Genomic DNA, 18,209 nt, shown 5'->3' with positions numbered 1-18,209 from the left:
CTTTGATTTATCCATAGTTCGCTCATCGAGCCGGGGGTTATTCGCCTCCAAGAAAAGGCGCTCGCGCGGGACTGTAGCAGGATGTGACGCATATTTTAGTTGACCTAATTAAAACCGTTTTGTTTTTTATTTATGTGTCACAGTATCACCTCAAAATACAAGATACGAAACATTTTCAACCATGCAACAAAATATAAATAGTCCTACAAATACTTTTATTTTATATCCTTCTTATTTTTGTCTAAGCTCAAGGGAGCCAGAGCAGAGGGCTTAAAGGGCCGCGGGTTGCCGACCCCTGGGTTAGACTGTCTCACACAAGGCACAAAGCCAGATGTATTCCAGGACAACAACTGTAAACACACCTGGCATGCTCAGCCAGCCACCTGGACACCAAAGTGTACGTCGTTGCCAGGTCAGCAACAGTTAGATAATTGTCTGCAAGCTGGATGCATAGTGACCAATACCACCATGAAACCGAACCACACGTAGACATGCACCCATGCACAATTTGTCAAAGTGACATAAACTGGGATGGCTGAATGCTTGAACAGATAAAAGCTCCCTTTCAACCCTGCGGCAACTTTACTTCCAAGCGTGTTACTGAGTGACAAACAGTGCTGAGGCATGGCATGAGGAAATACCTGCATCACTACCTGGATGAAAGGCTTCACTCTGCAGCATGTCTTTACGCTTGAGCATAAAGGGAAATCAATGCCGTGAAGCACAAATAAAAATTGGATAAATAGCCTACTAGCTACTCATAGTACCATTCATTGCCTTTGGCAAGCAACATGTAAGCTGTTCACTCAGTGAAACCACTTGGATGAGGACTGTTAGGCACTTACAGTTCCAGTTTGCCTGTCTAACATTGGCAACTATTATACAAATCTGTGTGTGTAGGAACTGACTCTGTAGTTTTCAATGAGTTAAATGAAAATTAAATAATACATCTAAAGTGAACCTTGCAACATGCAGTTTTATTCAAAATAACTCAAAAGAAAAATGATAAAAAAGAAAACGAGAATAAAGTACATTTTTAAAGGTTGATGCCTTTTTACAACTGATGTTTCTATTCGTATAATTGCCAATGCAGATCAAGAGTTTGGCAGCATCTACAACAACAATGTTATGTTTCACTTTATCCCCTTAGAAAGAGACAATTATTTTGCAAACACAGATCATTTGCACAACACCAAGTGCAAAAACCTCAATTTCCATTGAAGAAATACACATTTGTGAAGATAAAAACATGACCTTATATTTGGCATGTGGAAGGCCTTGAATATGTAACTGTGTGCTTTGCAGTATTTGAAACTATCAGCTGTGATGATCCACAGTAATTTTTCACAAGTGTGTCTTGATTTAAGGTGGTTAGAAACAGCTTTTAATTGGTTCATTCTAAAGTATTGCTGCCTCTGGCACCATTAGATGACATGAGTCGTTTTAGCATGACACAGGTAAGACAGAATATTTTCAATGAATGCTGCTGAAGTGTAAGGTAATATGGCCTTTCAAATGTCTGCAATAATGTGGAAGTCCTGTGGGTCTTGCTCAGTCTCATGCTATGATGATACCCTTTAGCAGCTGCAGGCAGTTGTGTTTGAACGATGCAGGTATGAAGCAATGAAGTGGAGTTTGATTCGCCTGCCTCATCTCTGTAACTGGGTGATGTGAAAGAGCCATAAATGACCTATTTATCTCAAATTAGACAGCTACTTTGTGGTTGGTCAATAGGCATTTGGCTTATTTGCATTAACTTCCAATAAGATAGCGCCATCCTATCATGGCATACTGTTTTTAAGATAATACCAAAAGCTTCCGAGTTAGAAAAAAAAAAGCATTTGAAAATAATATATTTATATACTTGCATTACGCCTGCAGCTCAGGTTTACGTTACATGAATAGACACAAAGAAGCATTACAAAGGAAACAGTAGTAAGTGAGGGTATTTCTTTGGTTATTCCTAATATTTGTAAAAGCAATGATAAAGATCATAATCCCAGGGACTTATGTTGTCCCCAACCATGCTGCATGCATGTTGGGGAGATTGAATGCCTTACAGGGGAACACAGCTGGCTTCTTGTTAGTTCAGTCCTATCAAATCTGTCAACTCCTTAATATCACCTAAATTAGCTGCTTGATCTCTTTTACATTCATACATTGACAATTACATTGGAATTTGACATCCATATTCATTCAACACCTGCTCAGGTTTACTGTGCTGGTGTGAAATGTTTTCACAGGGATGACTGTAATTGCTTCCCTCAACTCTTACTTTTATATTCCATCATTGCAATCAACAGACACATGTGGCCATTTTGCTGAAAAAAAATCATTTTATAGACTCCATGAGATGACAGGATAATGTTGTACTCAGAAATATGCCCAAGGCGTTCTAATTATACACAGTAATAACCATGCATTTAGAGTTTTCATCCAGCAATGCCCCGTACCTCAGTAGCAGAAACATGACTACTTTAACCGTTACGTCATGACATCATGTACCGCCCACAGCTGTTCATTTAAAAGCATATTCTGCACGACAGGAGAAGACATTTGTTAGAAGTCTATGTCTATCAAGTCCAGGGCTACAGCATTAACAGCAACAAATTACAATTCATGTATCATTAGTCTCCACTAGCGCCCTGTTTCCACTTGCATTAAGTTGAAGCCACTAATGATTCCCTTAAGAGTAGCAACTAGCCTGGCAGTCACCTACCTGAATTCTCAAGTGTATCAGACATCTTCTCCACTGGGATGCAACAATGAATGACAAAGGTCCTGCTGTCACTGCTAGTCAAGAATGTTGAATCCAAGTGTTTATCTTGTATGTCACCTTGGTTTGTAACAGCTTACTCAAACTCCAAATCCCTTTCGGTCTTTAAAGATCCCAGTTGTTTATTACTTTGTAGCATCTAATTTCAGATTGAATGTCCGACTGATGGTTGAGGCTCTAATGTTCAAAGGGTCCTCTTTGTTCTACTTAATCTGGGATTGTTGGCACGTTGCCTCCTATTAAGGAAACACACACAACATTTGCTTTGTCTCCTTTGCAAGGGATGGTGCAGGGAATTAATTGAAAGCAAGTTTTGTATTGGCAATTCATGGATGGTTCACTCCTCTTAAATCGGTAGATGTCTTTAGATCAACAGTTTAGCAGAAGTAGGAACGGAATACTTCTATTTTAACTGGTTGGCTGGAAATATGTTCTATGTTAAATGTCCTTTCAATGTTTTCTAAATCCTGTTCATCATTCTTATTCCAAGTTTATAAATGTAAAGAAAAAGCGGGTATTACTCAACTGGTACAGTTCAATACAGAAAAAAAAGAAGAATGAGTGGGGGGGAGGGGGGGATGTTTGCCAAGCAGATCTCTTCATTTTCACACAGGAATACAAACACACACAAGAGGCATTCATGGTAAGACTATCTGCAGGGCTGTAAGGCAGCTAACAATGGCTGTTTCAGACATCTTCCATCTTTTGTGGAAGAACATTGATCAGACCATTACTCTGTGGTTCGTGCAAACATCCAAGCTGCATTGAAAACACTTTCTCTCCATCAGTGGAATTTATTTATGCGGTCAAGGTCTACTACTTGACAAATTGTCTTTTGATTATCTAAAGGAAAAATATTACAGATTCTTGTTGAGAACTATGATGGTGCAAACTCAACAAGGTCAGCTGGCCTGCAGGCTGTGTTTACTTTGTGTATTTTAAAAAGGAAGGTAAATTGGGAGGGGGGTTATTCAACCTTTTAAACCACAACATTTTCTAGTCTGCTCTTAAAGGTCATCCTATTGTGAAGGTTTTACTGTGGAGCATACCATTCCCTGGGCTCCACATGCTCTGCAAAGATGCCCAGTGTGCCTTTCATCCTCTGGATAAATAATTCAACATCTAAGGTGAGACCAAATAAGATTGAAAATAGGGCTACATAAAGCCCTTACTGTTGCGGTAGAAATGTTGACATATCTTTCAGGTTTAGAAGCTTTAAGAGGACATGTATCAGGTTTTATTCTGATTCCTAACACCTGAAACACTATTCACAGAAGGTGTACATCCACAATAGAAATGACATGTTGGCCTGGATTACATTTTTATTTTTTGAGCTATACGCTCCTATTGCATCTTTCCATCAAATGAAGAGTGTACATACCCAGAGGTAGTAGGTGAATTGCAGGGCGAAGATGGCGATGCCCTCATTGTCGAAAGAGCCTGCAACCGAGCGGGAGATATAGCCAGGGACGATGGCGATGAAGCAGGCTGCCAGCAGCCCTGCACCATGGTTCCACAGCTCCTTCGTCAGCAGGAAGGTGGAGATGGCGGTCAGACCGCTGAACACCGGTGCCAAAAAGACACATACGTCACGGATGTGGACGGTGATGTGGAGCAGGTTAAGCACGTAGTGGATGAGGCCGGCAGTCACCATTAACCCGGGGTAAACCTGAGAGGGGGGGGGGGGCAGAGAGAGACAGGTTGAGCAAAATAATGGATGGGAGGGATGTTAAACTGACACGCAATGAGAGATGCATGCAATCCCCACGGGGATTAATAAAGTAATAAAGTATATCATGCTACAATAAGCCTGCTACAGAAAATGTATTGGCAACCATTTTTTTTTTATTGAGGCAGCCCGAGACATAAACAGAGATGACGACAATTCTGAGGATAACTTACATGAGAAAATGACAAGCTGCATTATCATTAAGACATTTGATTGATTGAGAAACAGTCCTTTGGAGCTTATAGATTACATTGTATAAAAAGGCTTAATATGTCCTGCTCCAAGGCTCAAGCAGTTCCTACTGTGTATGATAAAACTCAAGTCATCTAGAGCTGTTGTAAACTTGTTGTTGATTAAATGTAAGTGAATGGTTGAAAAATCACAATTCCCCTGATCCAAAGAAAGCAGCTCATGGAAATCTGGAACTAACACGTTTGATATTTTTCAAATGACATTCTATTATTTCAAAACAATATAGCCATTAGGGCTGAACGATTAATCGATTTTAAATCGAAATCGCGATTTTAAATGATGCGATTATCAAATCGCAAAGCCTGCGATTTTTTTTAACATTTTTTTGTTCTTCTTGTGTATCAGTCATCCACACCAATCAGAAGTGCTGTGCTCCAAATGTACCAGCCATTGTTAACCAATCAGAAGTGGCCCATGATAGAAGGTGATAGACAGATTGATCCAATCACCTGCCAAGTGCTTCTGAAAGTGCCTGCCCTTTCCAAATGGCTTCCAATGGAGCTTTAGATGGTTTCTGAGTCAGGTTAGTAATGCTCCATCACATGTTTTACATCTATTACAGGGTGAATCTTAAACTGAAGCTTGACTTTAAAGCAACCCAACGGAAGTTTCATGTAAGTTTAGTATTTTCACTCGTAGCTCGGGCTGCGGGGGTGCTAGAGACGGGAGCATGTTGATGCGACCTTCCTAGCTGGAGATATGGCCGCATTTTACAATAAACTTCCGTTGGGTCGCTTAAAAACAAATATCGCAAATCGAATCACAATCGCAATATTTGTCAGAAAAATCGCAATTAGATTTTTTCCCAAAATCGTGCAGCCCTAATAGCCATTTATAATTTTCTTTGACAAACACATTTTAAAACTCCACTTAGTGGAAGCTGGGGTCTGGTAGGCAAGGTATCAACCAATCTTCTTCAATGAAAAGCAAGCATGTCTTGCCTCTGAGGATTGGATTCTGTATAATGGAGCCGTTTCCTCTCATTTACAAAACTAGTCTTGTAATAATTAGCCACTCTAAACTCTGTGGGAGGGTCCGGGTCCTGAAAACATTACATAGATGATTGGGAATGTTCATTACAGCGCGCATTGGATGGCTATAACACCTTTGCGCATAATTTACCAGCACTTCTTGCTAAATTGGGATTCCAAATGCATCACATCGCTTGTTCGTTATGAAAATATCGACTAGGGCTGACAAAAGTTGTTACGAAAAATGCACTTGAGTCATTGTCCTTATGGCAACAAAGAGTTGTTTATTGGCTTGACAGGCCGCTGTTGTTATGCACCGTCACATTAGAGAAGCCTTTCTTCCTTATCTACAGCTCAGGAGAAAGAGCAACTGACAGCTTTGGGAGGGTGGCTGGGAGTGTGAAGGGGAATAAAAAGGGTGAGGGCAGCTGGACTGGTCTATGCAGAAAGGCACTGAACTGTCACATTCACTGATATTGGCTCGTCCATCTTCCAAACGGTGTGACCCATCCGAGTGCTCAGAGACTTAACGCTATTATACACAATTAATGAGGACTGTCACGATCATCGGTCTGATTTTGAATGTAAAAAAATGCGGTGGGGGAGGGGACAGGATAAGGGTAAGGAAAGAAAGGGCAAAATAAACTAGGCACAATGGAGGTGAGAAAAGACAGCCAGACACTTAAAGAAAGACAGATGCAGACAGTACAGGAGGCTAGATGAAAGATAAAGGAGCAGAGAGGTTGGGAGAAAAAAGAGGAAAAATGAACTATAGAGAATGAAAGGAAAGACAGGGGCCGTTTTTCAATGTCGAGTATACCTGCCGCAGAGCCACTATTTCAAGTATACTACGTCATCGAGTGGCGCCGAATGCTGGGCATTTAACATGCATTTAAACAGTCCTTCGGCGCCACTCGATGACGTAGTATACTTTAAATAGTGGCTCTGCAGCAGGTTTACTCGACATTGAGAAACGGCCAGGGTATGTCGAAGAGAGTGCAGGCATAAGCAAAGGTTTCATGCAACGGAAAAAAATCCAAGTCTTGTTACTTAGTGTTAGAGCAACGGTGGTTTTATGAATCCCATCTCCAGCTTGAAGGGTCAGAAACATATCTCCTTATGAGAAAGGAGACTGACGTTTTTATAATGCCAAGACAGGTGTAGGAGGGAATATAACTTTGTTTTTCCTACAAAAGCCATGGATTGTGGCTGCACTATGGGCTAAGAAAGAGGCACAATGCAGTAATCTGAGATCAAAACCAGTTTCTCTCCACACCCCTCCCTGTTTTACAAGCATATGTTTGATGCAAATAAGCGCTCGCACACATTTGTTTTATGATACCGAATGCAGTGTGGGAGTAAAATAAATGCCCTTCTTCCCTGGAGCCTGTCTATGTTCAGAAAAAGAACCAGCTCAGTCGTGCAAACAAGTGGGATTTTGACAATTAGCCTACAAATGAGTGAGTGGCTTTCTGTTACTCCAGCAACTGCCATCACGGTGCCCTTGAAAAAAGGAACCAGATTGTTCCAGCAAACGATCCCATCTCAGCCTCTTATATAGAAATAACAGCCGGTGAAAGTCTGAAATGTATTGAACCTGTGCTCTAGCTCTGTCAGATGTCCGAGGAGCAGTTCCTAGATCTTGATCCACTTTGCATAGATTTGCATGTTATATGGATTCATTTTCATTGAGCATGGCCAACCGAATGACCCGTCCACCTGCTATCAGAATTCCTGAGAGGCAGAATGCAGCTGGCCGTTTGAATGTGACCGGCTGACCATCTGGGATTAAACTTCATCCAAGTCAAATGTAGTTTGAAAGCAGAAGTAGCCTGTTAAAAGGACAGCGCTGGCAAACTGTATACAAGCCCATTGGTGCCAATTGAAAATGTAAAGCTTAAGAAGATAAAGAAAAAGGGGGGAGAAAAACACACATTTACAGTTATTTCCTGAGAGAGACTATCAGTGCAGTTTCTAGCACATGTTACTCAATTGGGAGTAAAACATACAATAAGTCATACTGTGCTAAAGTGCTGCTAAATACCATATTTAAGTAGTTTTTGGACAAGAATGGCACAGTGAAATACACTAAAACAAGCTTCAGCTACACAATACCGGTAAAACTTACTAGGCTCAGTTCATTGTTCGTGTTCACCAGCCTTTAACATCCTTTAACAACATCCCCAATCATTCTGCTGTAGTGCATCTGACTTCAGGATAGGGGTGCAACAACTAATCGACTTAATCGATTACCAAATTAGTTGCCAACTAATTCAGTCGTCGATTCGTTGGTGACGTCAACACGTGTGTTTTACGCCCCGTTAAGCTCTAACTTTATTGGTCTTTGTATCGGTACTGGAGACATTTAAAATATATATGTCATGTATTATTGCTACAAAGACATTATATCGCAGTCTTAGTATCGCCAACTCGTTTCTAATATGCAAAAAGACAAACAAATGCGTCTATGATGTATTTTCGATCTTTCTCTCCCCCGCCTGCTTGCGAGGGGGCGGGGCAGTTTACACACGGGCAGCTGCAACATGCAGCAACACACACACACACACGTGGGAGATGGCGGAGAGAACGCGCTCCGAGGTGGTTAAACTTTACCCGTCTCGATGTGGAGAATGCTCGTTGCCAAAAGTGGAATAAGAGTTTAGCATGTGAGGGCGGTAACACGAGCTATTTGTCTAAACATTTAGCAAAAGTGCTCCACATCCAGACGGACGAATGCACCTGGTTCGACTGTCTTTCTAGCAGCTCTGTAGCCCCGTCCATGAGTAACGTTTCCACGTCAGGTGTTATGTATGCTAGCAGCAACACACGGAGCTAACTACATTATACAAACATAATGATTAGAGGTAACAGTTATTTGCGGACTTTTGGTGACAGAGCCTTCAGTGTGGCATCCCCCACCCTCTGGAACTCTCTCCCCCCCCTAAATCCGCAGCGCCCCAACCCTGGACTTTTTCAAAAAAGCCCTCAAAACGCACCTTCTTACCAAGGCTTTCCCCACTGTATAGTTAGTTTAATAGGTTTATTTGTCCGCTACTTCCCCCCCCACCCCCTTAACCTGTCTGCCTTTTTTCCCCTGCTCCCCCCCCCCCCCTACCCGACTTGTAAAGCGACCTTGGGTTTCCTGAAAGGCGCTATAAAAATATTATATATTATTATTATTTAGTTTGTTAAAGTTTCAGCTATTCGGTTTACAGTTCTGTCATCAGATTATTTAATACGATTTGTTAAAACACTGTTGTTTCTTTTGATGTGAAATATTATTTATTTAAATTTGAATAAAAAGCAATGTTAGTTTTGTTCACAATTTAAGTTATTTCAATAATATATGTATTTTGGAATCAAGTATTCATCTTTATTGTCTTCATTGTTAGTTTCCACATGCCTAAAACAACCTCAAGCTAAATCTAAAAGTTGATGGCTAAATAAGAGTGTTTGAGAAATTGTGCAAGGCATACAGGAATAGTCCGAATAGTCGATTAATCGTTTCATTAATCGATAGATTAATCGATTATCAAATTAGTCGTTTGTTGCAGCCCTACTTCAGGACAGTCAAATCACTTCAATTAGTTTGGCAAATTGACATGTAAAGCAACCCATTGGTTCCAGTATACTACATTTATTGATTCCAATAAGAACAATGTCATCCCTATAGCAGCAGAAGTGTGAATGCAATCATCCAGCGACAAAATAATAACACCAAATGCAGGGACAACATTACTACCGTAATGGCTTGGTAATTGCATTGCAGGACATATCCTGACCAGGCAATCTCCTCACAAATGCTACCCACTGAAATGACTCACACTCAACACTTTTTTGGAGACAGTTCTGCTAAAGAGGAAGGAATACAATGGCGTAACTGCTCATCACAGCATCTATTGTAAAAACAAAACTCTTGCTCTGATAAAGCAGAAGCTCTCGTCCTTTATTTGCATGTGGGTCTAACTTGAGGCTATATTAGTGCTTCATATCCCTCTATTTAAAAAAAAAAAAAAAAAAAAGGGGGGGGGGGCTGAGCTCATGCGGGACCCGGCAGCTACTGTCTAAACTAAATACTGCCGTGATGAAACACCATATCATGGATTATTTCTGAAACAGTATGGAGCTCAAAGGCTTGCTCTCTTGCCGGTTATACAACAAGGTGAGTTCCTTTTTATTTCCCGCTTCTTCACACACATGCGCTCCAGTATAGGTTAGCTCTGAGTGTTAGCGATGCTAATGTGAACACCGACCATATTACGTCCAAAACAGTCAGGCATTGTTTCTGATAGCAACTTTCTGATAGTGCCGTGGGTCCACATTTCCGATATGACGTAAAATCGCCGCAAATCTGGATCAGCTCCGTTGTACCCCCGTTTTTAGAGATTTGGGTACGGAGGAAAAGAGAGAGGGTTTTATTTTCTGACGCTGCGTGACTTCCCTGACACACCGGGGACACATTTATGTATAAAAGACATCAAAAAGTGCATTTTGCATGATAAGTCCCCTTTAAATATATCCCATGTACAACATACACTAGTGTTTTACTAGGAAAATTAAAACGTTCTAACATCTATTTTATATTGCTGTAAAAACATCCTCAAACTACTGCATTTATTCAAGTTTCTCGCAAAGACTACATTTTAACTAGGGATCCCCCGAGAGAGGGGGGGGAGAGAGAGAGGGAGAGAGGAAAAGAGAGAGCTTCCGCTCATTTCTCCCGTGTTATTATCCAAAGTGAATGTAAACTTGAATAATGTACATCATTTCAATGTAATAATTAAGTTGATTGTTGTTTGTGGAAGCTCCGTGAATGAGCCCCATTAACTGAGTTTAAACATCACTAGAAATGGAAGATGTAAAGTGATGTTTAAATCTTCCATTTAGGCCCCGCCCACTCGATCGGATCGGCATCGGCCGATACTGATTCCGGCCCCGAAATTGGCGATCGGAGCATCCCTAATTTTAACACCTCATAATAACGTTATAATTAGTGCTGTCAAAATTATCGCGTTAACGGCGGTAATTAATTTTTTGAATTAATTGCGTTAAAATATTTAACGCATTTAACGCATGTGCAGAATGGCCCGCCTCATACGTGCCACCAGTGGCAGCGCCAGGGTATGGCTGGGGTAGGCTACACCCATACCAAGAAATGGCTTAGCCCCACCATGAAAAATTATGTTAAAGTAAGCAAAATAAAGTCTGCCAACTCGCGGAGTAAATTGCACACACAGCAGTTAGTAAGATTGATTTCAGTAGCCACGGTTTTGAAAACTTTTGTCACGTAGTGATCGTCTTCTCAATAGAACATCTTTGATAACGGCGTGGTGTTGTTGCAGGAAGTCCCTACGGAGACAACTTTTGCTGTAGTACAGGACAGAGCCATATAATAGTAATAATATGGCTCTGGTACAGGGGTGCACATAACTGGTACGCAGGTTATGTGCGTAATCTGAAATGCGTACCGTCACTTGTGTCACAAAGCGCATTTGCGTACCGACGTACTTGTGAAGCTTTTCCATAAGGCGGTTAGATCACCGGACGACAGTTAACGTCGGTCTGTACAACGGAACTGTGCTAAAACTACGCCAACCGGCTGCGGAGGGAGACTCCCCCCTTCACTGGAGAACTGCGCTAAAACAGCTGATCACAACGTTCACACTCTGTGGTCACGAAGTACTCCACTAGCGCGCCCCCCCCCTCTCTCTGTCGACTTTCCTGAAGTACTCCCCCGTTGATAGAAATCAACACGTAATGAATTAAGACCCCACGGTTTGATGATTGATAGGTGTGTGGGTTGTCTTTCATTTTGACATGCAGAAAAATGTTATAATAAACATAGATACTGTATGTTAAATGGATATATCCGCCTTCTTTCATTTATCTTTCCATTCCCACAACAATATACATAAATAAATGGCATATTTTGGACATAGTTCGAATGGTGATTAATCATGATTAATTAATTTTTAAGCTGTGATTAATCTGATTAAAAATTGTAATCGTTTGACAGCCGTAGTTATAATATATAAATAGATACGATATAGGGTTATATAGGTTATATCCCTACTGCTAAGCAAATTAAAACAATTATAGTAATGGACTGGAACATGAAATAACTTGCAAGTGAAAGTTAAATTGAGTAGAAATCAGCACAACTCAACATTAAACTTAATCAAATGAACAGTATGTATGAATAACAATGCATTTTCCTTTGTTTCATTGTCCGCCTATATTCATGAAATGCAAATAGAAATTAACAGAGGAAAGCCTTGTACGTTTATTTGCATGCAGAAGACAAAGAATTGTGCAGCCCAGGGATCTTTTAAATGTCATACAAATTAATTTCAAACTATTCGCCTTCCAATTTCGATTACCAGTCTAATCATGAGTTTCAGCCTCCACCCATTGGGTAAAGGGCACAACCCAAGTATTCATGTACTGTGACAGAACCAGCCCATTCATTATTACAATCAAGGCCTGTCATGTACAATTACAATTAGTTAAGTCATGACAGATACATGTTGAGGGAGGGGTTTTGTAATTCCAATTTGTAGCGTCTTTGGTGCAGTAGTTCATACTATATTCAGGGGGCGTGGGAAATGGGAAATGGGAGATGGATTTTGTGGAATTGGCACATTATTCACTGAAAAGGGTCAATGCTTCACAACTGCTCTTGCTGCTGGTAACAGGGAGACAGTAGCAGCCTGGGGAATCGGTCAGGTTCACAGCTCACTGTTGCCACTGGATTGTGACTTAAATCCATGCTGCCTGGTGGAGGCTTATGGTATCTTTGCATCACCTTGCTGCCTAAACCCAGATAACCCCAGCCTACCCCCCCACCCCACACAAACACAAACATACAGTACTGAGAATACCAATGACAACAGACTCAATACCTACTTTAGTTATTTGCATGAACCACTATTGAGGACATACATACTGACTACATTAGATATTACTCAATGTCGATGAGTAATCTTGATGTGCTTATGAATAAAAACAACAACAGGTATAGGCAAATTGTATTACTTTTACAATGTATCTGACATGTGAACTGTAGAATTGCTTACATGTCGATATGGAAGAGATATGGAAGAGAATGAACAACAGACTGGTAAGGAAGGCTCGAGCTTAAGGACGTCCTGTCGTCCCGGGGCCGAAGAAAATAGTGTCGGGGGGGATAACAAATAATTTTGGGACGAATTTGGGACGAGAGTTAAAATAAAAATACCCAGCTAACTCTACTACAAACGGCGATGAAAATGAAATCGAAAAACATTTAGAAAAACATTTAGAAACCCACGAAATACACACACATGTAGCTCCAGCTGTGCCGCTGGCTGTCAGTCAGCCGCCCAGCTGGCTGTGCCCGAGAATTCCTGGCCCGCAAATTTGCGGGTCTAGCTATGTACTGAGTGTGTGTATTTTGTGGGTTGAGTGATGAACAATGGCATCCCGTGGAGGAATTCTGAAATGTTTTACCGTTACATCACAAATACGCACAGCAGAACCTGACCCTGGAGCGCCGGCCTCTTTATTTACTTACTCCTCTTCATTCCCTATGAGTTATAAGGAAGAGAACCCTCCATCGTATTTAGTCCTTATCAATATGCTGCAGCTCTCCCTATGTAGGGATGGGTACCGAGCCCCGGTATTAAACGGGCCGCGGGCCGGAATTATTAAAGACAGTGGTAACGTTAAGCTCCGACGTTATCGGACTTTTTATCGGTACTGGAGACATTACATTAAAAAATATATGTCATATGTATTATTGCTACACAAACATTATATCACAGTTTTAGTTTCGCCAACTCCGTTTCTAATATATCTAAGACTACAACATGCGTCTATGATGTATTTTCGAGCTTTCCAATCCAGACGAGATCTCTCTCTCCAGTCTGTGTGCGAGGGGGCGGGGCAGTTTGTAAAGGTCTCCTGACTGTGTTACAGACAGTCATCCTGGTTAGTAGTTACTCTGGGACAGTGTTGGATTTTTTTGTTAATTGGATGGGACTTGATTGGATTCAATATTAGAGTAATTTTCTCGTTTGTGTGTTTGATTAAATATATTTGGCCTTTGTTTATGTGATTGAATGATTTACTCAAATAAAAAGGTTGATGAATTATCATCTAATGATTTGTATGATGTTTTATTTATGTTAAAGGTCACTTTGAATGATTTTAACTAATGATAATGTAGAAAAACTAACATTTTAAATTCGGGACGGTCCACATTAATTTCGGGACGGCTTAGATTGTATTTCGGGACGGTTCCGGGAGGATGGGGAAAAAAGTTAGTCGAGAGCCCTGGTCCTCTGGACACTGTGGAGGTGGTGGGAGACAGGAGAATGGCAGCCAAGCTGTCCTCCCTGCTGGACAATGTGTCCCACCCCCTCCAGGACACCCTGTCCTCACTGTGCAGCCCCTTCAGCGCACGCGCGTGACTCTACTGATGAATTGGGGCCATTTTGGTGCTATAATAATCATTTCATATGAGGAGGGATTGAGACAGAATATTAAGAAAATTCCCCCAAAAGTTCCTACCGTGGCTAAAATAAGACTCAATCTATCAGCTTCTGCCACTTAAAGAGCCTGTGACAGCATCCCAACAACTGTTGTGCAATGAAATATTGGGCTACTAGTAATCTCGAACAGTCAGTTTAAAAAAGAAAAAGCGATACCGTTCCGTTAAATATCAATAATTTCGAACATCGCGGGAAATTCCTTCGACTCATTTTGAAGTTTTGGGGGAAGCCGGAAGTGACGTAAATGCGGGAACGCTTCACTGTGCGGCGAGAGAGCCAAACACGGACAAAGTGTGTTGTCATGCGTAGAAATGGTGAATTACTGAGATTAGGCACGTTAATAACGTTTTAATGAAGTTGACTACAGTATATTCATATTTGTCAGTGCTTTCATGTCAATTCGGCGAACATAAACATAAATGATCGTGGTGAAGATGATTACATTAGGATTAAAAATCGGGAGTGAGAGCTGCTGAATTTCCTCCCGTCAGATGTGATATAAAAACAAATCGATTATTTTTGTAGTTGTAAACTCAAGTGGATGAAACTACATTTATTAGTGCTTTCATGTCAATTCGGCGAACATATGAACACATTAAATGATCGTGAGGATGATGATTAAAAATCGTTTGTTTGAGCCGGTCTGCATTTCCTGATGAGAAAACAAACCGATGCTTTTTGTAGTTGTAGTACACCAACATGGATTAAACGTGTGGTTTTTTTACCACAATGTTGGGGAAATGAATGGATAAAATGCACGGATTATTATTATTATTCCCACTCCGATCGGGACACTAGGTCCACCGTTTCCCCGCAGCGAGGCTCCCCCCGTTGACAGTTTACGTGGGCTGGGTGCAGTGGCGGACTGGCCATCGGGACGAATCCCGATGGGCCGGTACCGAAGTGGGCCGGTCGGATAAGTAACTAGCACATCCCCCATAGGCGGCGCGTGAGGCTCAGGTTTGAGAAGGCTAAATAACTTCTTTTACCTGACGCTGCCCGCCTCCGGCGTCTATAGAAAAGAGATCAACTCAGTGTGCTGAGTTTAAATCTCTCAAGTCATATTACAGGATAAAGGAAATACAGTTTAAACTGCCGTATGCAGAGAAGACGCCGACGTGTCGCACTTATCATTCATATTACATCATCAATCAGATCATCGATCATATAATATCATATATTTCCTTATCTGAGTCAGCTTCTCCAGCCTCATCTGGCCGTGCAACACTCAGTGTCACAGACTGTATGCAGAAGTATTATTTAACACATTATGTTGACGAAACACTCGAGACAAATGTAATTAAAGTCAGATCCACTCGTGTCTTAGACGTGAACGCGCTCTCAGCTGGAGAGAGAAACCCTGGCTTGATTTACCGAGTTGATAACCAGCGTCGTAGGACCGCTTAGCGAGATCTCGTTTGTTAGTTTGTTGTTGTTAGTTTGTTTGTTACTCAAACATATCCAGGGTCTGTTTAACTGGCTTCGTAGTAGGCTACAGGGCACAGGTGGCTAGCAGCGCTAATGTCAAAGACACAGACATTATACATTATATTTGTATTTTACCAGGATGCAGTGACACAAATATTTACATATTTACATTTACTATCTACAGCACCCGCCGCCCCTGACATCCCCCACTCCCCCCGTTGACAATTTACTAGCGGTACCGAAGTGGGCCGGTCGAGAGTCCCGGGATGATTTTTAGTCCCATTCCACCACTGGCTACATGACCGTATGATCGCCCATATTGACGCACCTCATTCCTAAACTTCTAACAGATACAACATAAACCGATCCTTCAGCCTCATATGAGCTCTCAGACACGTTCAACATTAACCTGTCATCGCTGTCTGAGCTTGCTGCTGTGTGCACCGTCGTGCGTTTACATCTGACTGTATATATATATATATATATATAAATAAAGGTTTACATGCAGAAGCTGGGATCCTGGACGGTGCAGCTGGAGCGCTGTGCCCGCAATGACGTCACCCATCATTTGGCGGGACTTGAAGAATCCGCGAGAAGATCCAGAAAATTGTCAACATTGAAGGGCAGATTAATGGTTATCAAAGTACAAATATCCAAAATCAGTTCAGTAACGGTTTTCAAGGGGACAATATGTACTCAAATTGATGGGTTTGGATGATGGGGGAAAACCGTGTCACAGGCTCTTTAAGTAGGTCAAATTCACAATGGCAGCTTGCTTAGCAAAGAAGCCCAGACTTCCTTTTCCCAGCCAGCATCTCCCAAAGCATAACCAGCCATGTGGGATGTGTAATCCCTTCAAAATGTTTTGGGTCTGCTTTGGATCCTTTCCCATGTGCACAGTCTTGGACGTTCTCCATAGAGAGGTATGCAGGACCATTCATTATCAGATTCCCAAAGAATAAGTGAACACGTCATTAACAGCTGTATGCCTCCTCCCTTCCAACCGGACCTAACCACAGGAGGAACCTATTGCGGTGAGCACGTTGCACGTTGTAACTTCCGGTTGTTGTTGTCATCTCCGGGTATCCCGTGTGCCTGTTCTGTTGCTGATAGCTTATTAACTTAAACTTAATCGATCGTTTTAAAACTCTTGATCACGGCAACTGCCTGACGTTGTAATCACACGTTACTACAGCTTAAGCACTCACAACTCTACTTCTCTTAGCGACTGTAACTCCACAGTTGCCTACACTCTTTTCGGGTTTGCTAACGGTAGCTACTTTAGCTTGATAGCTAGCCATGGCTCTTTCCCCACCTTCTGGTGCTATTTCCTGCTCTTCCTGTCTCATGTTTGGTTACTTCCCGGCCTCCCTTACTGGTAAGGATACATGTGTTAAATGTAGTATAGTTGTTAGGTTGGAGGCGGGAATCATAGCCATAGAAGCCCGGCTCCGCATCTTAGAAAGTAACTCAGCTAAAGTAAAGCCCATGTTAGCATGTGCGGACCGGCAAAAGGAAGCTCCTCTTAGCCGTCCCCCGGCAACTCCCGAGCAGCAGGGAGGCTGGGTGACTGTTCAGAAGGGGCATAACGCGAAACCCGCAGGTCCCCACCAACCCGTTCACGTATCTAACAGATATTCCCCACTCAGCGAGACACCCGCTGAGAAGCCAACTCTGGTTATTGGTAGCTCTATTATGAGACACGTGAATTTAGAGACCGAAGCCTCCACAGTCACATGCATTCCGGGGGCCAGAGCGGGCGACGTTGAGGCGCATCTTAAACTGCTGGCTAAAGATAAACGTAAATACAGTAGGATTGTTATTCACGTCGGTGGTAATGATGTTCGTTTACGCCAATCAGAATGCACCAAACTTAATGTGGAGTCGGTGTGTAGTTATGCTAAAACAATGTCGGACACCGTAATCTTCTCTGGTCCCCTCCCCAATCTGATCAATGATGACATGTATAGCCGCATGTCATCATTTCAGCGCTGGTTGTCTTGGTGGTGCCCAGCAAACAATGTGGGCTTCGTAAATAATTGGACAGCCTTCTGGGGAAAACCTGGTCTGATTAAGAGAGACGGCATTCACCCTACTTTGAAAGGTGCAGATCTCATTTCGGCAAACATTTCAGGGCTTTGTGGACGTAATCCATGACAAACTGGAGTTGAGACCAGGAGGCAGAGTCGCAGTCTTACACGCTTCTCTGCGCTCTCTCCTAGGCAGTCACCCATAGGAATCCCGAACCCAATAAAATACCCAATATTAGCGGTGTGTGTGTCTGCCCAAGGACAATTTAAGGTAAAACCTAAAAGAGGTGTCATACATAATAACCTAATAAAAGTAAATGTAACAACTACTACAGTGCAACAAAACAGGAAGATTAAATGTGGTCTCTTAAACATAAGATCTCTAGCATCTAAAGCAATATTGGTAAATGATTTAATATCAGATTATAATATTGATATATGCTGTCTCACTGAAACTTGGTTGAGACATGAAGAATATGTCAGCATAAATGA

General features: G+C 41.8%; 1 protein-coding gene across 1 annotated transcript in view; it reads right to left on the bottom strand.

Annotated features, from left to right (window-relative positions):
* LOC117454916 (dolichyl-diphosphooligosaccharide--protein glycosyltransferase subunit STT3B-like) overlaps positions 1-18,209 on the bottom strand; it is a 102,477-nt gene that overhangs the window by 33,361 nt on the left and 50,907 nt on the right. The window contains exon 3 of the mRNA XM_034094190.1: positions 4,158-4,445. Within this exon, the coding sequence (XP_033950081.1) occupies positions 4,158-4,445 (288 nt within the window). The remainder of the gene's footprint in view (positions 1-4,157; positions 4,446-18,209) is intronic.

This window comes from Pseudochaenichthys georgianus, chromosome 11 (genome assembly GCF_902827115.2).
Source record: "Pseudochaenichthys georgianus chromosome 11, fPseGeo1.2, whole genome shotgun sequence".
Lineage (NCBI taxonomy): Eukaryota > Metazoa > Chordata > Actinopteri > Perciformes > Channichthyidae > Pseudochaenichthys > Pseudochaenichthys georgianus.
The sequence above is the reverse complement of the archived record's forward strand: the minus strand, read 5'-3'. Positions and strand labels throughout refer to the sequence as shown.